Source organism: Colletes gigas, unplaced genomic scaffold (genome assembly GCF_013123115.1).
Source record: "Colletes gigas isolate AHSC1104 unplaced genomic scaffold, ASM1312311v1 Colletes_gigas_Sc00011, whole genome shotgun sequence".
Classification (NCBI taxonomy): Eukaryota; Metazoa; Arthropoda; class Insecta; order Hymenoptera; family Colletidae; genus Colletes; species Colletes gigas.
The window spans coordinates 5,691,888-5,719,551 of record NW_025106640.1 but is presented as its reverse complement, the minus strand read 5'-3'; the positions used below and the strand labels follow the sequence as shown (position 1 = coordinate 5,719,551).

Here is a 27,664-nt window from a genome sequence, read left to right as displayed (position 1 = left end):
TCTCGAACCGCGAAACACGAAAAAGCACTAAAACTAACATTTACTCTATAACATTCTACAATTGATATACTTATTAATTTCTCGAAACTTTTGTGTAAATAGGGACCTGCCTGTTTCAAACGGGAATTAAACGTATCTAGAAATAAAACTTAATGGTGCACAGCGTGCTACTTAATGGTACATAAATCAAGGAAACAACTTCGCGCGACAATACGTCATCCTATTCGCAGCACTGTGCAAGAAACTATAGCGTGTATGCACACGGCAAAAAGAGTTAGGGTGGTGTAGCTAAGGGTGTGGAGGTGGGGGACAAAGATTTATACCACTGCTTATCGAACTCACAAATTACTCGGTCCGAGAAAAAGGCAACGATTTATGCTCACGCCAAGAAGGAAAGTGCGTTTACTCTCTAGCGAATCCGTACGAGCTCTCGTTTAACGCGCAGCGAACGTGGAAAGTTTCGTTAATTGGTCGGGCGTCCTTTCCAGGGATAAAATTGTTTAGAAAATTTCTCGGGCTCGCGTGTTTCGAACTACAAGGTTATTCGACGGATAAACATGTGCTTCCCGCAAAGATTATCAGTGATTTGATGTATCGAAAAATTATTTTCCAAGAGAGAGCTGATTACGTACTTTCTACAATGAAGAATAGATCCGAGTGATTTCTCGTATCTTGACGGCATTATCGATGTATCGATGGATGATAGATAATTGTTGGTGGCATCCGTAGGTGACACCTGACACGTCGCTTTTTATTGCGCCAATTTTTTCCCGGAGTTGTCCGGTCGTAGATGTGACTGGGGGTAAACAAACGATACCGTCGAGCATGCAATTACTCACCAGACGACGCCGAAGGCACCGTATCCGATGGGTCTGTCGGGCTGAACGGGATCCTGGGCTGGCGGCGGTGGCGGGGGCGCAGGAGCGGCGGGATGGTAGTAGGTGGGGGGTGCCTGGGCCGCAGCCGCAGCCGCGGCCGCCGCAGCGAGGACCGCTTGCCCCGGGTGGGCCCCCGTTGTCCCGCCGCCGCCTGTCGCCCCCGCCCCACCCCCCTGCATCAGGGACATAGACACGCTCATGGACACCCGCGAGTGCCGGCTGGGCCCAACTACTGCCATCAAAGCTCTCCTCTCTCCCTACGGGCCACCCTCCTCAACCCTTTCCCGGTTCACCGCCACCGCCACCGCCAAGGCCCCCGCTGCTTCAGGGAACCCGGGACACGCCTCCTCTTCCCGCTGCTGCTTTCCGTTTCTATTTTTTTCGATCACTCTTTCACCTTTCGCGGGCTTCACTTCGATCTCGTTATCGTCACCCGTGGCGGTACACGCACGTGACACTGACACAAAACTTCGCCGAGGTCGTTCCCTCCTTTCTTCTTCACCGCTCGATCGACGAGAACATTTGTCCAGGACGAGCGAGCTTTATGATCATCGACGTTTATCGATGATCGTCGTACCGTGGCTTTCCCCGCAATCGCTGCTAACAGGCCTTGTAAATTCGTCGCACCGTATTATACGGAAAGTGTGGTCGTTCACAGGTCGAATGATGCGAATGTCGTAGTTGATTCCATGGTGAGGTTCGAGAGCACAAGGTGTATCCGTTGCGTCTTGGAGCGATTGGAGCGTAGAGTGTCGATTAAAATTCGGAGCGACCGAGTTCCGTGGGAATAATTAATCGCGTTTCGTGGTTACTCGTTCGACGCGAACTTTGCGTTTCGAATGACGCGCGCTTTTCGAGAACGGCGGGAAATAGTGGGACGAGGGGGTTTCGTGACACCACGCTCGAACACAGCAGCGACTGCGGTCGCGTCCTTTATCGCGACTACGACGAAAGCGATAATGCACGGAGGTTAACACTCGAGAAAGAGTCGATGTCCTCGTGCACGTTTTCTCGGTACCGTTGATGGTAGACTGGACGTTGCGTGTCAGACGTTTCTCTTCGGAAGCGTCGAGAAAGGGACGAGCACGGTCGTCGGTTCCTTGAATCGTTTAGTGCTCGATACTCTTATCGAGACAAAAGGTGTCCTCGATGCGCGAGTGTCACGAGCCACGGGCGCAGGTGCGTTGAAAATACGCGCCACGTTTTTTTTCGCGTAGTCACTGGATCCACGGGTGACGACGCTTAGGTTATGTTTGACACACGCACGCTATCCGTTCTCCCTCTTCCCGTCAGTTACGCTCAGCTGGCCTCATAACGTTGCGTTCGGAGGGACGGAGGTGGAAAGGGGGCGGTGCTTGTCCATAAGAAACACAGTAGCACGAAACAGAGAAAGGAACGAGAGAACACTGAAAGGCTCGGTCGAGTCCTCGATGGCCACAGCGATTCCGGCTTAGGAACCAAATTATTCGACGGTTCGCAAACGACCGATAAATTTCTCTCACTGTCCGGGTCCTGCGGCCGAGCCAGTCACTGCCACTTCGTACAGATCAAGCACGCACACACAAACACGAAAACACGCGCGCGCGCACACACAAGCGAGAGAGGGAGGGAAAGAGAAAAAAGGAGTCTCTCGCGTAGCCGCGATGGAGGGATCGTCGCGGTACGAACCAAACACACGTCTTATCGCAGCCAAGGCTTGCTGGCCACTAGCCGAGGGGGAAGGTGAACGCCGTCGACAGCGCCAGCTGCTCACAAAGAGGGTCACGTGACCTGCGTGGTGACTCAATGCGCAGCCAAACCAGCGATTCATGCGTCCTCTTCGCAAATATGAGTAGAAATGCTATCCAACGATTATTCTTTTGTGTTTATTAATTTCTTATTTAGTTTCAATAAAGAGTAGATTCTGTGAACGAACGAGGTAAAAGCAACTATTATAACTGTAAGTGTTGCATCGATAACATACCATGAAAAGATTTAAAAACTTACCAAGCCATTCTCAGCAATTTCTGAGATCAGAACTTATTTGAGTTTTTTAACTTGGTCTCCTTTGATCGTGAAATCAGCTGATTCGTTGAGGGTAATAAAGTAAACGTTTAGAAGAGCTTCGTACAGTCGAACGTGTATATTTACATGATTATTGTAGATCGTCATCGAACGTATTAAATTAAAAAATTCATCGCTCTTCTCTATTGCATCGCGACACATACACACTCATAAAAAATGCTACGAATAATACAAATTAGCCATATACGTGGCTTTTATCGTTGGTACGATTGTAAGAAAAAATCGATTGCGTTTGTTATATTTACGTACGATTGAATTTATGTACCAAATGAAAATAGTGGGATACGCTAATAAAAACAGGTCTCGGAAGAAAACTCGTCGGTCTTATCTTACAACCGTAACAGTTTTATTTGACATTTTATTGCATATATCCATGTTTGTATCAATATCCACATTTATCATATACATGTATCGTTTCGGTGATAAGTATACCCATAAAGGAGAGTATTATCTGTTTTTTTTTTTTTCTCGTTCAATCGTACACATATTTGCGAGGCATGTATTCACAATTAACATTACGAGTGTAGTAAATCCGATAAACTTCCGATCGAAAGCAACAAAGGCCAAAATTATTGTGTTCGTACCTTTTGTTTTCTGTACATAATGAAAAATAATTTTTCTTTCTTTCTAACAATCACATTGTGCACGTTAACGAACTAGTTGGTACGCGATTAAACCTATTTCTTTCTTACAATTTATTTCTATCCGTCTAGAAACGCCCGTTTATTACTCTTATTCGATATAGATACAATCTGTGAATACAGGCCTGAAAACTTACAATACGATCGTGTAGGAAAATATGAAAAGGTTTACATCTCAAATCATCTCTTCTCAGATTAAATAGGCTTCTATCTTTGGTCTGACCGAATTCCCTTCGACAATATTCTCCAGCCGTCTGCCGAAATTACGCGTGGACTGCGTGAAAAATAAATTCCACTCTAGTATTCGTTATTCCTCGCTCTATTGCAGATAACACAGTCCTTGTGCTCCCTTTTGTCGTTCGTATCCACTGGATTCATATAAAGACCACAGACACGATAAAATTACAAGAAATTCAGCTTGAAACACTCATGTAGGAGAACAATCATCACAACTCGTTCGATCCGAATAAACTGACATTAAAGTTTTCACGACAGGGGGGGCTTAAACATACGAGCGTCCAATGATACACTATATACGCATATATTTCCACACAGATCATAGTTCTCTTTTACACATCCTTTCATAAATTTGTACAAAATTTTGAGAAAATAGCTCTCCTTAAAATGGAGCCTCGACTTTCCAGTAATTCGAACATCTTTAGAAATTTGTGAATCTTGTTTTTTTTTTTGATTGTTCACTGGGCACCAATGAGCACGGTCATTTAACGTTCACTTCTTCTGTTTACTGTTGTTTTTAATTGTCTAACATTAACCCATGGTACTATGAACTAACAAGCGCGCAAGTATTAGTAATATTAAGCTCATGAGGTATAGTGTGCTTTACACCATAAGTAATCTATCCATTTGGCGAGAGAGTGTATTAAAATCAAAATTGAAAACGGAGCGAGACGAATAGGTTTGAATTAACGGACACGTACACCCGTAATTGTGCATGGGAAAAACGAAATCTTATCAAAATATCAACAAGTACAAAATGTTGGTTCGTCTTTTGCGATAACCGTAAATTAAAATTTAGTTGAACCAAACTTATTCGTGAGTATATCAACAATCTCTAGAGAAGGCAACGAAAGCGATAACTTTGCCACTTCGTACGTATAATATCTGATAAAACTTGTGCGAATCTTCGACTTGATTCGCAGCAGTTCTTTTTTTTAAATTTTTGTACAGATAATATATACGAATTATCAATTCGTTCAGTTCAAAGTCTGCGGTATCACTGAAAACACCTTTGCCGGACACCACTGAATCACTTTGTATAAATTTTCGTTAGGTATTATTGAGCGACGACACCATTCCGGCGTACCGTTAAATCGGTTATAAATTAAGAAAGCTCGAAGCCTGTGTTACTAGTGACAGCGTAACGCAGCTTCTCACGCAATGTACTTTTCTTTTGGTAATTTGGTAATTTAAGGAGATTGAAACACGTGGACGATGTGGGCAAACGATTCTGCGGATCCTTTTTACGAATCGTAAAGAACCCCCTTATAACACTACCTGATATAAAAAGAAAACAATTCGCGCACATATAAATCAATATAATAGACAGAGAATATGTGATTATTTAAATAACATGTACACTTTCATACCGATTGTATCGCCCGTGTCTTCGTCGTCGCCGACCTCTACGCAACGAATCGAGAACGGTGGCTCTAAGTGTGCAAAACCCAACAGTGGTGATTTTGAGCAGCTTGTAACAAACTATGGAGGAATATAAAGCATAAAGGCAATACTGATGATTATTCGATGGTAATATTGCTTTAGGAATAGCATACCTTTAGGAATAAGCCCCTTTCCTCTTCTGAAAAATCTTTCTCCAAAATATCCCACAACCAGCATACAACACGATGACTGTCGTGGAAACCACCGTAATATTGCGTGTGTTTCCGTAAATCCCGTAAATCCAACGGAACGTTATCGCCCGAAATTAATCTTTGCAACTGAAAAGAAAAAATATTTTAGACAATATTCTTTTACGTAACATTATAGTTCAAACGAACTCTCGTCTTACTTCTGGGGTTGAAAACAACGCCAACCACTCAAGATTAATGATAGAACGGAACCCCCTAATGAAAGCAGTCGTCTGATCTTTTATTTGCATATGCATTCTGAAGTGGGCCATTAGGTGTATATAATTAATTTTATTCTCGTTGGTGACCGGCACCGCTCGTCCTCCAGGAACCAACTCGTGTGTGACTAATTTACCTAAAACGTCTTCGTCAAGGGAGAAAGTTAATTCTAACTGTCTGACATCGCCCTTATAATGCTTTACAAGAGTGAGACTTCGGTATAAGTCCCGATCTAAAGACGCCAATTCGTCCAGCCAGCTGTACAATGCTCCTCCGGTTTGCCCAGAAAATTGGGAAACAAAGAAGGATGCGAAAGGTACATCTACAACGATACCCTAAAACACATGTAACGTGTAATATCGAGTGATCGAATCATCGAACAATCGATATTTTGATCACTCACTTCGTATACCGCTTTACCCAACATACGACCAACAAACTCAAATAGCTGCAAGTGATTATCTTGCATAGAGGATGTGGGAGATGGATAAAGTCGATTTTCACTAGTAGCTTTAAATAAATTTAAAGATGGATCGAAAACTTTCTTTATTGTCTCCTCTAAGAATTCTTTAAATACTCCATCTTGATCGATACCAGCTTCGGCTAGACCTTGCTCGTTCACGAAACGAACTCTGATCACACCTTTAAGCGCTTGGGAAGGTAACATGGCAAGTTGACGATATCCGTCCTCTACTATGCGTGTCCTACAAAATATTTACATCCTGATTTTTACATAACGTTTCCAACGAAAGTAAAAATTAGTGAAAGTACCTATGAACAACGATAAGCGTTGTCGGTGTACTATTGCAAGCACTTTCGGTCAAACCCAGTACTGCTTTCTCGTTAGCCACGTGCTTACGAAACAGTACCACGCGTTCCGAGTGAGGGATAACATGTGGCATTTTGGAAAGAAGAAGAGCCGCACCGCGTCTACCCTTCTCCAAGTCTGCAAGAAAACCCGACACTCGAACTTCCTGTTGTGCGAGCGTTTCAATTTTAAAATCGTGTCGCACAGACTGTAAAGTATTTAGGTCAAAGTACTTAACTTCGCCAACCAATGTCCGTCCGGACAAAACATCCGTCTACAATCCCGTCGATAGATTGCCATTAAAAGTGTGTGAAGAGAGGTGAACAAAGGATTATTAGGAACCGATTTCAGGTCTGGAACATCTAAAACTTCAGTACATAGCTAAACCGTTTATCATTCGTAAATGTATGCAGAAACAAGAAACAATTTTAAATGCGATGCAAATAAATATAACGGAAAGGTTGAAATACGCACCAAACAAGTTATTCAAAACTGCCTTGTACAAAAACTGATTTAAAAAATACGATATCGTTACAAAATCGCTAAGCTTGAACGGTTCTTGCTGTTCGTACATTTCCATATCATCTAAAATTCTAAAAAATAAACGATGGTAATAATATGACTGACACTGGCTGGATACTTGTTCAAATATGGTTTTATGAACTCACGTAACGTAGTGCGTCATACAATCGGAAAATAATATCAACATTTGAAATTCAGGTGCTGTACATTTTGTATTTGCAGCTAAATGGTCTAAAAATGCCTTCAAACCACAATGTGGACCCAATGTTCCCAAGAATAAATACATGTGGTATAAAATTTTATCTTGATAGCATAAACCTGTTACAACCAAATATACGTAGATACCAATATGTTCTAAAAATTATTTATATACGTATGTAGTATGTACATACCAGTTAGTATCTCCATCTTCATCTGTGTAAGTGTATGCAAAGCAATTTGATAAAGAGAACAAATTAAGGATATTCTAGTAGTTTCTGGGCTTCCCAATTTCCTGTAATTTTTAGTATTATTATTTCTATTTGTACGTGCTTCCAGAAACGCCCTTCGAAAAATGTTAGTACCAACAGATGTGCCCTGTTGCTCTAACGACGGAGGTATCTCTTTCTCTATAAGTTCTGTTAACGGTTGACCTGATAAAAAATTACCGATTTATTTTAACACCAAAACAGACATCTTTAGAAGATCAAAGTATTTAATTTTACCAATTAATTGTGCAACTATTCTTCCCGTCCATAAACATGCTAATTGTGTTTTTACATATGGAATAGGTTCTTGCAAAGTTGTGTCAACCTTTAGGGCAAGCCACCCCAAGATAGGGTGCCAATGTGTTAAATTACTTTGTTTTGCGACTACGTATTGTTGACACGCCTCCAACATTTTTGTTACAACAAACTACAACATTTTATAAAAAGTTACAATTGATTTTATAAACTACATAAAAATTACGTTCTCGATAATAAATCTGTACCGTAAAAGAAGGAAAATATAGCTCTCTCAGTACTTCCTCTCTTTCAATATTGGCCAATTGTATTAAATTGGCTAGTAAACACAATGCATAGCTACCTTCTAAAGCGTTAAAAACTATTCTCAAATTTTGCTCCAAATTTAACAACTCCAAACTTCGCGCGAACAAATTGCAAGTAATAAAGGATGAACTACACTAGAAATATATTATAAAAATCAATATGCAATGTAAGATGAAATTTTAATTAAAATGTTCCTTTCAACGTACCACAGATGATATACTATTTAGATGATAGACCAAAGCAGGTACACTAAAAATGTTAATTAAAAATAGAGATACCAATTTGTCTGACATTTGAGAAGAAATTAGGGGCCCCAATGCCAATGTAACTACTGCTGAAAGTGCGATTGGTTTCAAAGCAATTTCCACCCTACCCAATCCCTTCAATAAAAAAGCCTAAAACAAAAAGGATAAATTAGGAAATAAAACATCAACTATATTTCTTCTATTAAAAAAAAATGCAACTTATTTCTTGATGAAAAGAGCAGCATTCTCTTGGAAGAACCGTTATTAAAAATATAATCACCTGCATAATGGGATAGAACCCATTATTGACTAGGTGGCCCATTATATTTGCACAGAGCCGATTCATGCCAACCCTTAGTTTCTCCATACCCCCCACTTTCAAAATCGCCCATGTTCTTGATGATGTAAAACTAACTAACATGTGCAACCTCAAATGGATGGATATATGATCGCATACTCTTTCCGGCTTAAGATTCTCTAAACCAGTTAGACAATAAAGTAATAATGTTTTCATTTGCATTATCCATGATTTGTAGTGATCTTTGTTCAGTACAAGTCCCACATACGATGTCTCTGGGGACTCTGAATCAAGAGTCCATACTAAATATCTAAAACATTATTTTCTGTAAATGTTTTCGTTGCTTTTTATGCTTTATGATTATTTTGTTCGTATACGTAAGAAACTCCACTATGCACTCTTGTATGTACATACCTACATAATTTTTCTATTCTTTCTTGATCCCTTTCTTTTTTATATACATACAAAAATTTAGAAATAATCTTGTACATGTGCAAAGCAGGTTTCAGTTCTATATTAATTTCTGTACCGCCATCATTGAGAAAATTTGTATCAAATTCTTCTCTGAAAATAATATACCTCGTTTAAGTATATTAAATTTATAGTAACTAAAACACTTTGCAACAAAACAACACAAGTTCCAAGTATTTCGGCAGTCCGATACAAAATTGACGAGCGTGTAAATAAATAATTATCGGCAATCGATTAACGATAAAACTGCTCTGTTTACAATAAACAATAAATAATTGATGCGTTATATATGTATATGTAAGTATCGTAAGAGAGGAACAGGGTCATAAACGTGATTCAATAACAGGAAAACTCACAATATTCTTTTACGGGTCAACCATCCTCTAACATAAGCTTGAATTAAGGTGACAGCAGCTTCTCTATCTTTCTCATGAGCTCTTTCCTCTCTAGCGGCCTTCGTTTGTTGAAGGAAGCTGTCTTTTGACGACTCCTCGGCTTTAAACATCCTGGATTTACCGCGAGTGCCCGCTAAGCACTAAATTATGCTAATGGCAAAACATTGTCAGCTGGTCATCCGTGGTTACTAGTTGATACCGTGATACAACCACCCACTAGAAAATCATCCTTTACAGTGGTGTATGTCACGTTGATTTCATTCGAGGAATAATCACTCTAACCGATCGGCAGCGATTGCCACTCGCCACGCGTTTCTCACTGTCACATAATCCGCGTATACCACCGAATGACAGCCAACTACGACGGCCATTGTTATTAATTTGATTCGAGGCTGGATATTGAGGACAAAGGATATTAGGTTAGGTTAAAAAGCACGTGACTAGTGGCGCCATAAGATCAACGAAGTAAATTATCGAATTCGATTCTTATGGTGTGCTTTACTTTTTCTGTTCGATATCAACGAATTTAGAATTTCATCAAACGTACGTAGATTATGAGACAGTGGAATAAAATCAGCTTCATTTTTCTACTCGGAACAAATTGTATTTCAGTTTTGAAAGGTATGTAGTCTAAGTAGAGTTATACGACGCTCAAGAAACTTTGTTATACATTTTTTTTTTTTTTTTTTTTTTCATAAAAATAATTGCTTATATAGTGTTAATTTTATAATACCATGTACTGCTATTTGACATTTGTACTTTGTTTTACAAGATATCGGGAACGAAATCATTAACGATTAACGACATCCATACGCTTAGACTTCTTAAATCTTTTCATGCACGGAATAAATGTAATGTCTATTTGGTTGCTTTCTGTAGGATTTCAAGACGTTTAAGGTTAAAAAAAAATTTATAAAACATTATCGTTGTGCTAGGAATTTGAAGTCTAATCTTAAGATCGGACTAAGAAATCTCGAAAATGAGTGTAACACTTTGGTTATCAATATCTTTCAGCCACTCATTTTGGTGTAAGATATTAACAAGCGATTAAATTTAATTCTTCGACCAAAATAGATAGCCTAAAAACAGTATTAGTATCCGCGAGGATATTTTAATTTCTAAGACTTATGACAATCTTAACAAATATCTACAAAAGACACGCACAAATTCATTCGCTGCAATGTTACTTGCTCATCATCATTTTTGTCTAGAATTCTTTTAAAGAATTCGCGAGTGAAAATATTAAATCTGAATCAAATAATTTTCTTGATAAAAGCATTTGTCATAGTCACTTGTAATAAACTTATAGTACAGGTTCTAATTTAAATTGTTCTTAAATTATTGTGCTTTTGTTACTATGCATTCAAGGTAGTCCATAAAGTTTTAATGTTCTGTCCATACTAGTAGAAGCTATGTACTGTGCATGTTTTCCAAAACGAACACCGGTTGCAGCGGCTGTGTGATCATTAAGAACTTTCAGTTCTTGCCACTGTTTGCACAAGTATACCCTGAAAACGAATTAAATGAAAATAAATAAATAAAAAAATTACTACGCGTTTTTAAGTACGATTCTTACCTCACGTCTGTGCCAGCTACTGCTAGATATGTTCCACTTTGATCAAAGCAAATATCTTTGACTTCATACGATTCTTCTAATTGAAGTGTTTTAAAATTCTTCAATTTACGCAAATCCCAAAGTTTTACGCACGAATCCTCAGCGGCTGTAGCTAAGTAATAACCATTCTCGGAGAAACTAATCGCCGTAATTGGTCCCGAATGACCCGGGAAATTAGCTACATTCGACTGCTCTTTCAAATCCCAAATCTTCACTTGAGAATCTGCAGTACCAGTACCGAAAATCAATCCGTCAGGATGGAACTGCGCTGTAGTAAGGGGTTGGCTAACTTGGCCAGCAACCTATTACAGGGATAAAGTGTAAAACATGCTCGCTGACTATTTAACACGAGATACATCTATGGTAAATTGTAGACACCTTAGTTAATAATCTGCCAGTACGTATGTCCGAAAACGCCCAATGCTGATCTAACGACGAGCTTAATAAATAATCGCCTGTTGGATGTAAAGATAGTCCAGTTACAGGAGCATCGTGAGCTTTCAACAACAATGTTGTCTGACTAGTTCCGACATTCCATACTCGTATTGTGGTATCAGGCGATGCGGTCATTACTATATCTTCTTCTGGATGATAAATTACACGAGTAACCTGAATAAGATTAAAACGGAATTTATAGAGATGAAAGGAGTTCGCACATATGCAAAATAATATAAACAATTTATACTTTTTTGGTGTGTCCTTTCAGTATTGCAACAACTTGTTCTGTATCTTTGTTAAATACTGTAGCACTTTTATCAGCACCACCTGTTAAAATCTTGCTAGTATCTGCACTGTGTATATCTAGTGCAAGTATTCCAGGCACACTAGCAGAATGGAGACCCTTGAACAATTAACGATTGAAACAATGTGCTCAACATTTTGTTAGGCAACTATTAACTCTCCAACCGAGGGGAACGTTTCTCTATTTCTACGTTGAATTTATTTTAAATTCTTCCGATACTTTCGCCGCGATCGTCGAGTCTCAACTGACGTCGAAGACATTGTCAGAGCCACAGTCTTAGAAGAGAATCGCCCGCGGCTGGAGGGTTAAGGACTATGAAAAGCAATATTACAGGATGAGATGCAAGCGTCTGAAACGCGCGAATACTATCTTGTGGAAGCAAATCTTCAGGAACTGAACGTCCGCGACGTTTTCGTTCCTGAGTGAGCACTGTAGCTCTTTCTTGAAGCTTTTGTATCACATCATCGGTAATACCAGCTTGTTCCATGGGCTGAGCAGCAGTGCCACCAGCTTCAACAGCAACAGCCTGCAGTAAAATAATTTGTTATTTTATGCACTGGAAATAACACATTTATAAGATTAGTATATATTTTTCATACAGGTTGTGGAATAGTAGTAGCTTGGACAATTCCAGCCTGTGGTTTCAAAGTAGCCAAAGCTTCTCTGGCAGCTGTTACTTCTTTTGTCAATCTAGCAATTACACGGCATGCTGCATCATGTTGGTATAGAGCATGAGATAATTCTTGTCGGGCTGTCTGAAGTTGTTGCCTAAGGGTAAATGAGTGTAACATTACAGCATCCCATTCGTCTTGTAGAATCTTTAAAATAGCTGGAATGGATGTGGCACTTGGTGGTTTAGGCTTAACTATTGGAGTGGCTGTAAAGAAATGAAAACAAATGTTACACAAAGTTGAGTAATGCTGAACTAAAAAAAAACCATAGAGTAACATACTTTTAATGTCGATAAGTTGATCAATAGCCAACTCCTTTCCAGTAATAGGATCCACCCCATTCTCTGTTACATACTTTTCAATTAAACGTCTTTCAAATATAGAGCCTGATACAGGAGATACGACCGGGTGTTCCGGAACTTCATTAGAAACTGAAAATATATTTATTTGTCTAAGAGATTGGCGGCAATGCGAAACATGTTGGGTTATGTTTAGTAAGTGCCGGTACGAATCATAACTTTTGTCACGAAAACTAATAGTTTAAATTGCATCTTATTATCTAAGATTACTGATAGAGATTTCGTACAAATATCTATACTTTTAATTAAGAACCACTGATAGAAAAACGAAAAACTTACTCGCACAAGAAAGCGCCATTTTCAGACATAGGATACGTGATCACTGCGCATGGTGTTTGAGTCTGTTTGAGTCGATTAACTACTATAAATTTCAGTATAAATTTAAATAAGTACGCATAGTACGTTTCGAACAATTGAAAATTTAAACCTATAAGTTAGATTGTAAATATTGAAAAGTGTTTAAATGATACATTTTATAAACATAATTTATAAAATGGGTGTAATATCCATAAAATTATTTTAATAAGAAATAAATATTTATGAAAAATATCCTTTTATATATTCCTTTAAGGGAACCATACTTTCAATGTACTTGTATCGAAAGTATTAAAAATTCCTAGTAATTTTTCACAAAAAAAACAGCATTATCGAAAAAATGATGATACATGTGCGACTTCCGTTTTAGTGAAGTAAACATGGCTCCTTCAGTTGGTTGCATCTATTTTCTTGTGCTTATTTTTGCAATTTCAAACGTCAACTCGTCGAATGATTATTATACATCTGCGATAGTCGAGGTACTTAATTTATATGTTTTTATTATCGTAAACTTTAATACATCGATACGTCATACTTTTATGTTAAATTACAGTAGTTCAAAGTATTAAAAAATATTTCCAGAGCTGCAGTGGATGTAGACTGAATTGGCTTCCAGACGTGAAAAACTTCATCTTCGAGGACTTGCCTAATTAGTATCCTTAATTAGAAATTATTTAAATATCATACATATTCTCGTAATTCATATAATTGTTTAGCAAATGCATATTGTTGGTGAAATATTTACTCTTTTATTTCAAATTTATATGATTTGTTTATTTGCCATACAGGACAAGTCAATTATTCTTATATAAGATTCATAATCATACACTATACGTGTACTTGATTTCTGAAACCTTCATTCTGTAATTATACCTGAAAATCCATATATGCAGGCTATAATAAGATGTTCCATAATAACAAAATAATGAGAGTCCCATAAGAAACACATGTTACTCAAGTGACTAACATTGAATATACCATAATATAAAATTTTATTGACATAAATCCTTACAGTATATTGTAGCAATAAAGTTGAATTTAAACATATTCGAGGAGCAGAGCCAGAACTTGTTCTCTTTGATAGACATAATGAGGTATGGTATAATTGTTCAACATGCATTACATATTACAAAATAATCTCATATTTTTCAGGAAGTGGAAAGATTACCCTTATCAAGATTAACTAGAGAGGAGTGCAATAATTTATTAATAACTAAGGGTTTTACAAAAAAGGCAATAAAGGATGAGATGTAAAAAATAAAATCTATCATAGATACATTCGGTGTCAGAGCAAATAAATATTTGTAATTTTGGGAAATCACTTTACAATGTTTATTAAAGGATGAGGTATGTTGCTAATTATGTCTCCATTATAAACTGATTTATTCTGTTTTGTTAATGAAACTGGAATTGGCAAATCAACTGTCTCCAAATTTTAAAGGTTTACATATAAAATCATATTTTACTGTAATGCATAATATTTTTTGATCTGTCTGCTTTTGGATGTACAGATTTTATTTTTGAAATTACATTTTATCCTAATAAATTAATTAATATTAATCGGATAAATAGTGTATTTCTGAGTTACAGCAATTTCAAATTTTAGTAAATAATATAATGGAAATAGTAGAATAGATCAAAGTACCAAGTTTAGATTTTGATCAGATCTAGCTGCAAAATAAATTTCATCTATTAACAAATTAAGCAAGTGCTATTTTGCTTTAAAATTTCACTGATTTTAGATGTTCCAACATTTTAATAAAAAATATAGATATAATCATTGATGTGGTGTAACTTTTAGCTTACTGTAAATAAAAGTAAAATAATTTAATCTTACGGTAGCTTCTAATACAATTGAAACTTATGTAGAAAAGTATCATTTACTTATGCATATTGTTTGTGATCTGCACAGTATTATTCTCTTTTATTGTAACAAACATTTATTTTTGTAAACATTACGCGAAAAATAGAAAAAACGGAGAAGGTTATGTAATAAGAATAGTAACGATCAAGAACAGATTTCTGAAACACCTATGATTTAAATTTCTGTAATATATTTGTCTATGTTTAAATATTGTTACAAAATACTTCGATCAAATTGTGTTATTTAATATATGTGCTTATGATCTTTAATAAATAATTTGATTTAATATTTGCACAATTTTATTTCTTTGACATTGATGTTATTTTTCTTTGTAAGATTAAACAGGTTTTTACGAATATAGATATAGAGGGGTAAAAAATTGTATGAAATAAACAATATTCATAATTTTATTTGAAGTTTATTCTAGCAATTATATATTAAATAAACTTGTAAGGCAATTTACAATGTCTGACTTTCAAAGGAATTACAAATCGTATTTATTAAATAACATTAGCAATATAGTTTTAATACGAAATATTTCTTTACAAGATTTAATAACGTTCATATACTTGTAAGAACTATACGTGGAATGTCAATTTACCTCCATTTTAATAACTTATTTAATATCGGATTAAAATGTAAATTATTGTAGTTACCTTTTTCAATTATAGAACATAATTTATTATTTTGTAATTACCTTTTTTTTTTATTTTCAGAACCATAATGTAAATAAAAACGAAAAAAATTAAAAACTATGTTTATGTTATTAACCTTTCTTTCATTTGCATCTAGTATCAATTTGACTTATATATGCAGATTATATACACTGTTTATATTAGCAGTTTGTTAAACCTGCATAGGTCCATGTTAATATAATAAAACTATGTTTGTTAGGTTTTTGCAAAAAACCTGTTATGTATGTTCTTTGTTGTATAGGTAATATCTTACATATCTAAACATGATATATTTATACATATATGTATATACATAAATATAAGAGTAGGTTTCAGATTTTCAGAAATCATAAAAACGACCTGCTTGAATACGTATGTTTAGCAAAAGTATAATAATAAGGAGACAACCTACGTCTGTTTTACATTGCCAATAAGGACATTAATAGTGTTGTGTTTAGATATAAAATTTATTCTTCTCTTCTTATGATCACAAAAGATTAAAAATAAAATGTATGTACATGTAAAGATGTTATAGCTACAACAATTAAATCCCGTTTGTTTATTCAAGCAGGTGTAGTTACTACATCGAGTAACAACGATTGCACAAACGGGGAAAGATTGATGTATTAATAAAAATGTAATGAGTCGATCTAACAAATAGATAGGATTACAAAATATGGAGCAAGAAGAATGGTCGAACAAAAATATTATGCCATCAGAAGCCAACACATGAATACGAATGCCACCAACAGAAACACCTTTGAAAGGAATTGCTCTTCCACATACTGAGGTGTTCCCCTAGGAGCTATACAAAGAAGAATAATTAAATTCTAGCAGTTCTCAAGCAATTTTAAATAAATATCCGGCCATGTAGGGTGTTTTACCTGCACCAGGTCGTGTTTCCCCAAAATTGAAAGTTGATGTGAAAAATGCAAATGGAAATGTTCCAATACCAAATGACATATAAGAACCATCTCCAAACCCTAAATTAAAAAATCCAATATTGTTTTCAGATTCTGTCCTTTGCCCAGCAGGACGCGGTGGAACATTATTCCTAAAATAACATATAACATAATCTATGGTGTATTATTATACAGGTATCCCTCGAGTCACGCGGTCAATTGGTTCCGCGTAAATCGAGACTCAGAATTAGTCTCTGAAATATATACAAACTATTGTGAAATACCTATTATCTTTTTTATTTAAAAACATTCATCTATAATTACATATATACTCTGTGTTTAAATAAAATTGCTGCAAAACCGCGTAACATAAGTACTCGCGTAACTCGAGCATTGCCGCAATTTTTTTCCGCGTAACTCGAGGGATACCTATATTCCTGAAATGTAATATATTTATATAACAAAATGTACCTCGGATCTTCATGCTTTGTAGCTCCACGTCCATACAAGGGAATGACCTTACTTTTACTGATTGCAGCTTTACATACAGGACACTTTTGTCTTATTGGACGGGTCTGTAGCCACTGGTACAAGCAAGGCCAACTGCATGTATAATTTTTGATTAACATTATATTAATTTGAATAATGATACAAACTCATCTTATACCAAATAGTGTCTTACCAATATAAGTGCCCACACATGCTGATAACCGCATCTTTTGCGGTATCAAGACAAATGTTGCACTCAAATATTCGATTATCCTTTTCATTATCCTCTGTCGCAGAATCCAATGGTTTTGAAGGACCTGCCTCTTCCTTCATAGTGCTCATGATGAAAAACTTTTCGATAAAATAGATCAAATATTGTGATTCTCCGATGCAAACATATGCAATATAAATTATAAAATGAAATAAAGAAATTTCTGTATGTAAAAGCACTATTCAAAGAACGTACGGTATATTAATCATGAAAAAAAAAGAATACAGAAATTTCCGAATATAAAAGTAAAAGTATTACTTAATTTTTATTATTGCATAGAGTAATGATAACGGGATAAAAGTTTGTACGATAAATTGGTTTTTTATCACTTGACAGTGACGACATTATCGCGATTGAAAAAACAACTTTCGGAAAACAATATGACAATCTGTGCGAACGACAGTCGTAAACGTAAATGTCAAATCCCGCTAAAGGTTAAGATTGTATATATTCAAAGGAAAATATACAATTTCTGTTCACGATCATTTGATATCGTATAGTTCGAATTCATTTCCATTTTCTGACGCATTATGTGTCTACAAGCAATATCGGAAGTCGTATGTTCACGACAAAAAGCGTAGAAGTAACAACTAGGTAGGTAGTAGAAGTAAAAGTAATATCGATATGTTTCGTACATTTCCTTCGAAGGTATCGATGCAACTGACGATCTGTCACGTACGGGGCAGCCACTTTATCAAAATATTAGCCAAAAATTGAGCAACGATCGAAGTTCATCGAGTAATGTTCGGCAGGCAAAGATCGCGAGCCCCCATCAAAATACGAATCGAGCAGTGTCTGCCATTGCTGACATAATTCGTGTCACTTACTTTAGTCTTTTGACTGCGGGGCCCCCCTTATCGGTGCAATCCTTCCACAAACTCGGTATTCGTTTCAAAAGTGATCGGACGTATCACGCACACCACTATCGCAATTGCGTAAGTGCCGTCAAACGATTTTCATGATTTTTTGCGAAACGGATGTTCGGAATAACACGTAAGAGATTCGACGACGAAGTGTCAGAGCTTATCTACCGTAATGTTATCGTTAACAATCGTTTGTACGAACTTTACATGCTTGCACGTTTTATTTTTTTATCAGACGTGTCCTCGACTACCGTTACAGTTGCCGAGTCGCGATTTTAACACAATTACTTAAAACCATCACTTGATTAACGCTGTACCGTAGCTGTAGACGGTTTTGTCTTTTATCGACTGGTCGCGGGACACGATTCGAGCAACTTCTCCGTCGTTTCGACAGAGTACACTATCGGTGCAGTGCAATGCATTTTGTATGCGTTTGAATTCTGTAAATTTAGTCGGGTAACATAATTTTGATTCATTCTGTCCATAGTAATCATTCGATTGTATCCGTATTGAGCATAAACAGTCAATTTCATTGTATATCCATCGAAAGTACTGCGAGATGTCGACGAAATTGCGGTTATACTAAAATTGATTGCTACATCACCATGGAGTTAAAGACAACAGTACTGTTTGATACGTTCGTTTTTGACACGGGCTGAAACGTTTGAGATAAAGTAAAAATGTTCAGAATATATGGAAAGTAAAATGGATAAGTGAAATTGCGTATCACACACGTTATATACAGTATTATTTATATCGATTTGATACGTCGATAGTAATTTATCGTCAGAAACACTTAATCCCAGGTATTAATAACACTATCTATCTATCTTAAACCTCAATCTATTTTATAAAGAAAAGCACACGACATGTAAGAATTTCTTTTCAGCATGAAAGCGGACGAAATAGGTCTCCTTGAATTGACTCCCTCGAATAAGTTCGAAAGTCCTAGCTCCTCGAAATTAAAGCTCAGTTCGATAGGACGATCGCGCAAGACTGCTGGCAAGAACGTAACCTCAATTCTTCTGCAGCAACGCCAAGAAATCCGTGTAACGGACAATGACGTTGACGTCACGCCAAAATTACTGACCCACCCTATGTTCAGTTCGATCGACGAACATCAGGTGACTGCATTCGAGGCGATCGGTTTGTCTCAAACAGGCAGCGTGGGGCAATTAATGTCTTCCATGTCCGCTTTGGGCAGTCTGAAAAGAAGCTCATCCATGGTTATCAGAACGTCATCGATGCCTCTTAGCGTGATAATAGCGGATGACTCGCAATTTGAAAGTTTCTGGGCCACTCAAGTGGAAGATTTACCCGATGACGACGTAGACAAAGCTCCCCCCCAATTTTATTTGCCTAGGTAATTTGAAAATCTAAATAATTATCCATCAGCTGTGATATGCATCTGACAAAGAGATGTGAAAGTGGGGGAAGTAACCTTGATAGGCTAATTTATGCTACCTCGAGCGTAACAACGAGACCATAGTATCGAAATAATTAATAATACAAATAAACGTTATTAATTCGTATATAACCTAACCTAACCCAACCTTGGGAAAAATTTTAATGGAAGATTCTAGAGGCCAAAAATTAAGAAATTAAAAAATTTCAAATTGTTCTAAAAAAATTATTTTTAGTTGTAGGAGTCAATTACAATCATTTTTGGTGAATACATATACCCCCGAAATCCTACCCATTTTCTAGAAAAAAATTCGAGAAGGTGTGAAATTTTTCGACAAAATTAAAAAATTTCAAATCGTTCTAAAAAAATTATTTTTAGTTGCAGGAGTCAATTACAATCATTTTTGGTGAATAGATATACCCCCGAAATCCTACCCATTTTCTAGAAAAAAATTCGAGAAGGTGTGAAATTTTTCGACAAAATTAAAAAATTTCAAATTGTTCTAAAAAAATTATTTTTAGTTGCAGGAGTCAATTAGAATCATTTTTGGTGAATACACATACACCCGAAATCCTGCCCATTTTCGAGAAAAAAAATTCAATACGTGCGGATCTTTGAACGTTAATAACTTTTTAACGAAGCCTCCATCAACAAATTGGTATTCTTGATTTTCGTCTTATTCTGGCCTCTAGAATCTTTCATTAAAATTTTTCCCAGGGGTGACTGAACACTCTGTATATTAATCATACATATTTTTGTTATTCTATCTATTCAGTATAGATCCAAACATTTTTCTCACTCGACCGGAAACCGTGACATTGATCCTGAAGGAGACGGAAACGTTTTTCATTTTCGAGATGCAGCCACGCACGGGCGACTTACGGACGCCAGAGGGTACGGCGATTAAGGAAGAAAACGAGAATTACGAATACAAAACGGTCGGGCCCGGATCGAACAGAAAATTAGTAGATGCCGAAACCCAGTGCATACAAGTTCTCACAAAATCGCGGGGCACGTATCTCGGCAGAAGAATGCGTAGAAATCGGGGTATGCTCATGAATAATTGGGTCTTCCACGACACTTTCGCTGCACCTGAAATGATGACCGAAAGGGGTGGTCTGCTTATTGTACACACGAAGGAATCTATGGAGCAAATGTGGCAGGCAGAGGTTTGCACTGTTACACTATTACAATTCTTTCTATTCTTTTACAGGCATACGTGGTCTCATACTGATATAATTTTTAACTCGTAGGAAGTAAAATCCAAACTGCCACAGGTGGATACGCAGAAGAAACCCATAACTCCGGAAGAAGAGTTAGCGTACATATTCAACCATGTGAATTTCCTGAATGCCGTGCACATAATGGAGCGTATAATATCGAACAATATTTTCATTCACGCGCAAAAACGTTTCATCGGCCTGATCAAGCAGGACCCCTGCAGCCTCGATTTAGAGTTCACGTACAGTTTGGATCTACTCTGGACCTATACCTTCGAAACGTGCAGCGGCAGACCAGTGTCCTCCTTTCGTTGGAGTTACATCAATAAGAATATTCTGGCTGTGGGATACGGGGCACGGGCGAATTCAGAAACGAAAGACGGACTGGTGTTGATATGGAACGCAAAGAATCCTGATGTACCGGGTCGTGCGTACCCCTTCGACGTTCCGGTGTCGGACCTTGATTGGAGCCGCGATCGACCAAATTTGCTCGCTATTGGCTTCTACGATGGTCAGATCAAGGTGATCGACGTGAGCATTAATTACGTAAACGTGATACGACAGAGCGAGAGGACCACGTCTCCCTCCAGTTCGCCACAGTGGCAGGTTCAATGGTGGGCCGGTGACGAGCAGTTCGCCTACCAGGAACAGATTTACACCTGCGACCAGGACGGTCACATATTCTGCTATCGATACGTCGAGGATTTTATGTCGACGACGATGATGAGGGTGTTCAGGATAGAGGGTACGTTACCGGGAGTTAGCAGAACTTCCCATTGTAACGTTTACGACACGTCGATCAACCGAAGTCCTGGTACGTTGGTGCTCCGTAGACATCCCACTTTGAGTACCATCTATTTCGTCGGCTCTGACGAGGGTTGCATCTACAAATGCTCGACGAATTATCTGTACCAGCATATAGAGAGCTTTCTAGCGCACGATGGGCCGATCTACTCGATGCTATTCTCTCCGTTCTGTCCGAAAATCTTTTTGACCTGCGGCGCCGATTGGTGCACGCGAATCTGGGCCGAAGGGCTCACGGAACCGTTGATCACCCTGTCCACGACTATGGCCTGTGTTCGGTACGCGGTATGGTCGCCCACGCATTCCACGATCATCGCGAATATCGTCAACAACGAGATTTGCATTTGGGACATTAAAAGAAAGACCTACATCCCGTCATCCGTGACTACATCACCCACCAACGCAAGACTGGTCACGCTCGACTTCACTTCAGATGGTAACCAGGTAGTGACGGGAAACATAGAAGGTGACGTGTATGTTCACAACTTGGAGGGAATGCCGTTTCCGCCGTACAATCAGAAACAGGTGTTGATCGAGTCCATCGTGAAAGCCTTAGTCACGAAACCGGCTATTCTGAAAAACCTGAAGAAACTTGGCCCGCCATTTTCCCAATAAAACACAACCCATTTCAGCCCATATTTTCAAAGTAAGTGACCTTCAAATTTTAATAATATCTCCCCCTCGAATTCTTTGTATATGTATAATTACGCTTAATTATCCATTCGATCCCGAGCTCGTGATACAATGAAAGGATAGAATGCAAATTGTGAAAGCTATTAACAGAGTTGAGAAAATTTTATCCACGGGGTTAGGTTAGGTTTGAAAATTTATATCGTTCGTAAATTAATTTCCGTTTATCGAAATCCATTAACAGTCGTCCAGGCGAGCGAGGTCGCGAGCAAAGGCTAGTTTACGGATCGAAAATTATTGTCGAAAGTTTGCCCAACTCTGGCTAATAGGGAGGCGAGAGTTCGAACGCGGGAAGAAAAGCGAACAACGGTTAAATCATATTACTTTATGCTACTCGTAATCACGCCACGCGAGGAACCATCGCGCCTACATCGTCGCGTAATTTCCATCGTAAAGCGAGCGTCGAGATTATCTTCGTTCGAGTTTCAATAAACGGCCGGCCGCGCGACACCGTAGCCCCGTGCTCGTCCCGGGGGCCTCGAGTCAGTCACGTCGTTACGCGGAACAGATATGGGATTTTAAACTTCTTTATCGACCGTGGAGCCGCGGGCAAAATCCAGCACGTGGGGACCCCTTTCGGTCCCCCGAAGCGAAGCGTGGCCCGAGGCCTCGCGTGATTCGCGCAAAGGACGGAAAGCAAAGCGACCATTTCGATTCAGGATGGAACTCCGGTGCCGGGGCCCACTCTGAGGCCTGGTAGGCAGGCGAGTCGGCACGGATGGCTGGCTGGGTTGCTCGGAGGAGTTGCAGGAGAGTGCCATGGTAGAGGGGCTTCCATGGCTGCTGCCGCTCGCGGGCACGAACCGCGCTACCGCCGTCAGCAGGCAGTCTTATTACGCCCGCACTCAACTACGCGAACTAAGTACTCTTCTTAGGCCGGGCAAACGTCGCGAATAACAATCGCGTGTTGGCCTACGCGAATCGGACGCACCTCGAACCGGTGCACGTTCTACGCCACGAGTCTCGTACGTCTCGCGAAGGGTTACGCGTCTCTGTATTGGTCACGCGTGCTCGCTGCATCCCGCGGCGGCTCGTTCTTTTCGAAGCGACGAAATCGATCTCGGAATAAATTAGCGAATCGAGCGGGGAGGCGGCGAGGATCCCTCCAGTTCGATTGGCCGGCGAGGATCTGCTGCTCGGTCAGAGGTAACTTTAGAACGTTTCTTTATTCGATTTGTCGGGTCGATAAAGCGTGTGCTTGCACGGAGATACATTTCTTCGATATTCGTTTCTCGTTGCGTGCACGTACGTTCGCGCAAGGATCTAATTTCCCCGTTTTGTCTTGCTCGTCCCGCGAACGTTAACGTCGATGCATTCGTTTGTTCTCGTCTGAAAATTTTGCTGCATGTAACGTTTCAATGGATCTAGAAAGAATGAAATCGTTAACGTTCCTGGATTGGGCGAAAACGTTTCGCCGTGACGCACCAGTCAAAACAGTGACGTTGCTCCCTCGGGCGTTAATTTGACGAATCAAAATTCGAGAAATTCACTTGACCTGGAATGCCTAACTTCACTTAGGAGGTGCGAGACGGAACGCGGGTGCGTGAATTCGGTGTGATAAATGTAGAAGAACGGACGTCCCTATCGTCCACGTTGACGATTAGTTTCGTTTTCTTGGTAGTAGAATCACGTTGGCGTTAACATCGACGGTCATTACGTTGTTTGTCGCGCGCCAAGAATTCGCGTCCACGCATACCGAGCTGTCACGATTACCGCGTGTCACGAATTCATCGTATATTTTGATCGCCCGGAACAGGCGTGCTTGGCTTCAACTAATTCTACGTCGGACAATCGGCTGTACCACATCGTAAAGAGTAGGACGACTTTAAGTATCTTACGAACGGTTCCACAACTTCAAAAATTCATAGCTCGAATTGTTTAAGGTTCAGACACAAGATTTTACGATCGAATTTAAACGAGAATGTAGGTTACAATGCAAGTATTTCATCGTTTTAAAGTTCAGAAAATTCTAACGCCAGCACGAGGCGTCTAATTTTTTCCCTCCAAAATGGTGGACGACGGATAGTCGGAAATAGGAAGAGGGCGGGATAGTCGATGCGATTTTTCTCGAACATTTACGCGGGAAAAAAATTATTCGTCAAAACTATCGAAAGACGTTGGTATAAACTCAATTCTTGTCACGAACTTTAATAAGATTCGAACACCGACGAGTATAAAAACGTCGTATCGTGACAGATTCGGTTGGGGGGGGGAAAAAAATCGTGTCGCTTTGGTATCTCCATGCAAACAAGCTTGATGGCCACTTTCGTTAAAAATCAGTAGAGGTCACCGCCAGCCAATCGGCGTTAATTGCTCCTCTATACATCGTGTACTTGATTCCTGTCAACTGTTTGTCGAAGGTCGCTGCATCGAATCGACCGTATTATATTTGGATCCAGTCCCAATCTCCAACGTGAACGGGGACGCAGTCAGTGTGAAGACTGCTTAATAGCGAGGAACATGTGCAACCAGGGAATAGTGGCGAAGCCGATGTTGCCGGGGCACGAGCTACACTGTGACCACTCTGTTCTCGACGAACCCTGACCGATTCCACGTTCGTCTCGCTCCAGCTGACCGCCGACACCGGGACGAAACCAGAAACGCGACGCGGTGAACACGTTCTTCCGAAAATCGTGCACGGTTTATCGCGGGACACGCGGTACGGTTAGATCGGTAAAAGTGTTGTTTCGAGTTATCGCGTACGGTGTATAGACCGAGAGTCTTTGAGGAGCGGTGTGTTCGCGAAATTACACGTTTCCACGTACATTCGGTACGCTATGAACATCAACGTTCTCGGATGTAACGGGTGGTTCGCAAGTAAGTGTTCATATTCTCTATTACGCTTTAAATTTTTTTGCAACGATCTTTTCCCGATCGAGAAACATCGTTTCCTTTGTATTTATGCATGATTAAAAAGAAACGAAAACGCGACATCTGCGCTGCTACTTTTCGAACGTAGATGCAGCCAGCGTTCAACTGCTTGTAGTAGACAAGATAAAGATGTACACTAATGTGATGTTCTGAATGGTGTAGAATCCTCTAAATATAAACTTTTGAATCTAGCGCCACATTCGTTAAATCGAATTAACCTTTTCGACCATTCCGACGACGCGTTCGACAAAAAGTAAACAAACAGTGGCAATCGTGGTAGGAGGTTATGTAACCACGTACACGCAACTTGTCGCGACACTAACCGTATACAGACATTACGTTCGTTGCACTGTTGTAATAATTAAGCAACTTCTACACAACAGTGATTATAATCACTTTACAGCTTATAATATATCGGATCTAGATAGATTCTGCGATCGTTATTATGATAACGAAGAATCAAAGAACTGATCTCACGGTAGACCGAAGGTTTTTCATACAGAACCGACGAGTTTGGCAACGAGTTTTATTCATGAATGACGAATAAGGATTTCAGATTTATTCGTAAACCAACTTTCGCCTGCTGTTTCGATGTCGGTTTAAAATCGATCGAACGAAACACGACGAGAAGTTAGTTAACAAACGAATTCAAACTTGTGTTCTTCGATAAAGTGCTCCCAGTTGAGGTTAGGAAGCGTCGTAACGAAAAAAATGGAGGTTCGAAAATCCCGCCTCTTCTACGTACTCGTTGTTGGTCCATAGACGGACGCTGTTCTTCGACCCTCGATGTCAGGCGTCTAATTAACATTTTTCTCCCCAACTAACGGGTCATTGTCGCTTCGATGCACGTAACAAAGTGCTTATCTTGAGCGGCCGCGCGCCGCGTCCGTGTAACCCAATTAACGTTTCCAATTATACGTTTTAGGGGAAGATTAACGAGCCTGGAAGTGTAACGAAGCCTGTTTCGCCCGATATTCGAGCCGGCCTGTTCGGCGTGAAACGCTTTCGTGCGCTTAATTGCGATCGGAGATCAATCTGAAATAGGGCCCCGCGAATCGACCGCCGAATGCACATAATGCACTTGTTATCTGCGTCGGCAGTTCCCACTCCTCCTCGTCCTCATAAAGCTTTATCTGTAATGGCCTCCGCCTATTGGTCTAATCGCGATCATGCATCATGCTTCTCTATCTTCATCTAATTCCACGTCGTTGGATGCAACGGTGCGATCTGCACGCGGTGCAGCCGCATTCTTTCACCGTCGTTTCTGGATATTCCTCACCACGTGGTCTTTCGAAGTTATCCCCCTCCCCTCTCCGGAACAGAAATTTTTTACCTTTTTTGGGAGGGGAAGAAATCTTAATAAAATTTTTCAACGCGTTCACTGTCCGGTTCCTCAGCGGCGTATCCAAAAGCGTGGCGCTATGACCCACATACGGGTCATGGACAGTGAACGTGTTAAATCGAATACGATTTTTAGACGAGGCTCCAACAACTTTTTCTTATAATCGTAATAAATCATTGGTAGATGCTGACTAAACAGCACGTTCGGTAAAGACCGATGTTTGAGAATTATTCGCTGTCTTTGCTCGTTAAATACAGATATTTAACCCCGATAGCAATTTGCAACGATCCACACGATCCCATGGAACGGAAATACGTCGAATTATTCATGAATATAATTTTAACTGGTTATTAGATTTATCACGATGCGACATCTTTTAACCGGGCTAAGTGTGAAAGAACGTTTCCCCGCTAGATTTATTTAGCCGTTCGAACATCGGCAGGGATACATGACATTGAGCAGAAAAAGAAAACACGATCGCGGAGAAAATGCGTGGGTTTCGTTATCAACGTGGTAATTTATGCACGCGCCACTAGTAGATTCCTGTTCGTAACGGAGTACTCTATAGAGTCATATATCATCGCGTACGCGATCGGGACTGAATAATCAATTAATACGCGGAATAAATGATTGCTCCATCAACGGAGAGACACGCATAAATCTTGCGTGTTCCTTGTCGTCCCGGTGATTATTGTTCCGTGTTCTCTTTCGAGGATATTCCCCCAATTTGTTGATTCTCTCTTGGAAAAATAGCTAGCGTTATTATCTCTCTTTCCGTCGTTCTCGAAACTTTGCTTTTCGCGCCTGAAAACCGATTCGGCTCATTGTTCTTGGTATAAGGCAACTTGTTCTCGTTTCCTATCGGTTGGCTCGCCTCTCCTCGACTTCTGCAGTGGTTCGAGGCGTTCGTAATTGATGAAATTGAATGCGATCGAGAGCTAATCATTTACACACAATTCGTACCCGCACGTGCAGGACAGGGACCGAGACAAAAGGGAGCGGAAGGCGATTCAGCCCTCGCGAAAAGATACCAGGCTGAACGTAACAGAAGCGATAATGCGGAGTCACGTCGCGAGCTAGAGAGGCGCGAGTGGAATCGGTGATCTGTGAACTACGTAGGTGTAACGAGA

The 27,664-nt window shown here is 39.4% G+C and overlaps 7 protein-coding genes across 12 annotated transcripts in view; 3 read left to right on the top strand and 4 right to left on the bottom strand.

The window, feature by feature from the left end:
- The window catches only part of LOC122398494 (serine/threonine-protein kinase NLK), a 194,147-nt gene extending 191,576 nt beyond the window's left edge, over positions 1–2,571 (bottom strand). For all 3 annotated transcript variants that reach the window (XM_043398399.1, XM_043398402.1, XM_043398401.1), the window contains exon 1: positions 840–2,571. In XM_043398399.1, coding sequence (XP_043254334.1) covers positions 840–1,117 — 278 coding nt within the window. In that variant the 5' untranslated portion in view covers positions 1,118–2,571. The remainder of the gene's footprint in view (positions 1–839) is intronic.
- Positions 2,572–3,080: 509 nt separating this feature from the next.
- On the bottom strand, positions 3,081–9,832 carry LOC122398292 (ubiquitin-protein ligase E3B). The gene is made up of 16 exons (XM_043398011.1): positions 9,399–9,832; positions 8,986–9,135; positions 8,554–8,881; positions 8,235–8,423; positions 7,971–8,162; positions 7,705–7,894; positions 7,393–7,632; positions 7,147–7,318; positions 6,953–7,071; positions 6,712–6,831; positions 6,442–6,640; positions 6,074–6,374; positions 5,613–6,005; positions 5,377–5,541; positions 5,191–5,302; positions 3,081–5,098 (listed from the first exon to the last, which is right to left on the bottom strand). The coding sequence occupies exons 1-16, from the start codon at positions 9,545–9,547 to the stop codon at positions 4,926–4,928; spliced, it is 3,192 nt and encodes a 1,063-aa protein (XP_043253946.1). The 5' UTR covers positions 9,548–9,832; the 3' UTR covers positions 3,081–4,925.
- Positions 9,833–9,988: 156 nt separating this feature from the next.
- On the top strand, positions 9,989–15,164 carry LOC122398290 (selenoprotein M-like). 2 transcript variants are annotated; one of them, XM_043398010.1, is made up of 5 exons: positions 9,989–10,058; positions 13,510–13,618; positions 13,722–13,792; positions 14,164–14,233; positions 14,292–15,164. In XM_043398010.1, the coding sequence occupies exons 2-5, from the start codon at positions 13,520–13,522 to the stop codon at positions 14,391–14,393; spliced, it is 342 nt and encodes a 113-aa protein (XP_043253945.1). In that variant the 5' UTR covers positions 9,989–10,058; positions 13,510–13,519; the 3' UTR covers positions 14,394–15,164. The 2 variants fall into 2 exon arrangements, with proteins under 2 accessions (XP_043253945.1, XP_043253943.1); XM_043398008.1 differs by lacking the exon at positions 9,989–10,058 and having other exon boundaries at positions 13,488–13,618.
- On the bottom strand, positions 10,789–13,136 carry LOC122398289 (pre-mRNA-processing factor 19). The gene is made up of 8 exons (XM_043398007.1): positions 13,104–13,136; positions 12,747–12,896; positions 12,394–12,671; positions 12,126–12,320; positions 11,738–11,893; positions 11,431–11,661; positions 11,014–11,354; positions 10,789–10,945 (listed from the first exon to the last, which is right to left on the bottom strand). Exons 1-8 carry the CDS (start codon positions 13,120–13,122, stop codon positions 10,801–10,803), a joined length of 1,515 nt encoding a protein of 504 aa, XP_043253942.1. The 5' UTR covers positions 13,123–13,136; the 3' UTR covers positions 10,789–10,800.
- Positions 15,165–15,573: 409 nt separating the features above from the next.
- On the bottom strand, positions 15,574–18,535 carry LOC122398182 (E3 ubiquitin-protein ligase RNF185-like). 2 transcript variants are annotated; one of them, XM_043397848.1, is made up of 5 exons: positions 18,167–18,535; positions 17,262–17,419; positions 17,051–17,182; positions 16,562–16,731; positions 15,574–16,482 (listed from the first exon to the last, which is right to left on the bottom strand). In XM_043397848.1, exons 2-5 carry the CDS (start codon positions 17,408–17,410, stop codon positions 16,385–16,387), a joined length of 549 nt encoding a protein of 182 aa, XP_043253783.1. In that variant the 5' UTR covers positions 17,411–17,419; positions 18,167–18,535; the 3' UTR covers positions 15,574–16,384. The 2 variants fall into 2 exon arrangements, with proteins under 2 accessions (XP_043253783.1, XP_043253784.1); XM_043397849.1 differs by lacking the exon at positions 18,167–18,535 and adding an exon at positions 17,975–18,160.
- Positions 18,536–19,092: 557 nt separating this feature from the next.
- On the top strand, positions 19,093–22,250 carry LOC122398308 (dynein axonemal intermediate chain 4). Its single transcript, XM_043398036.1, has 3 exons — positions 19,093–19,565; positions 20,383–20,776; positions 20,861–22,250. The coding sequence occupies exons 1-3, from the start codon at positions 19,093–19,095 to the stop codon at positions 22,244–22,246; spliced, it is 2,253 nt and encodes a 750-aa protein (XP_043253971.1). The 3' UTR covers positions 22,247–22,250.
- A 1,086-nt stretch (positions 22,251–23,336) lies between these two features.
- Positions 23,337–27,664, top strand: part of LOC122398184 — a 68,241-nt gene continuing 63,913 nt past the window's right edge. The window contains exons 1-2 of one of the 2 annotated variants that reach the window (XM_043397852.1): positions 23,337–23,467; positions 24,682–25,138. The gene's annotated coding sequence lies outside the window, so the exon portion shown is untranslated. Of the gene's footprint in view, positions 23,468–24,538; positions 25,139–27,664 lie in introns of those variants that run through there. The other variant, XM_043397851.1, reaches the window with a different exon arrangement.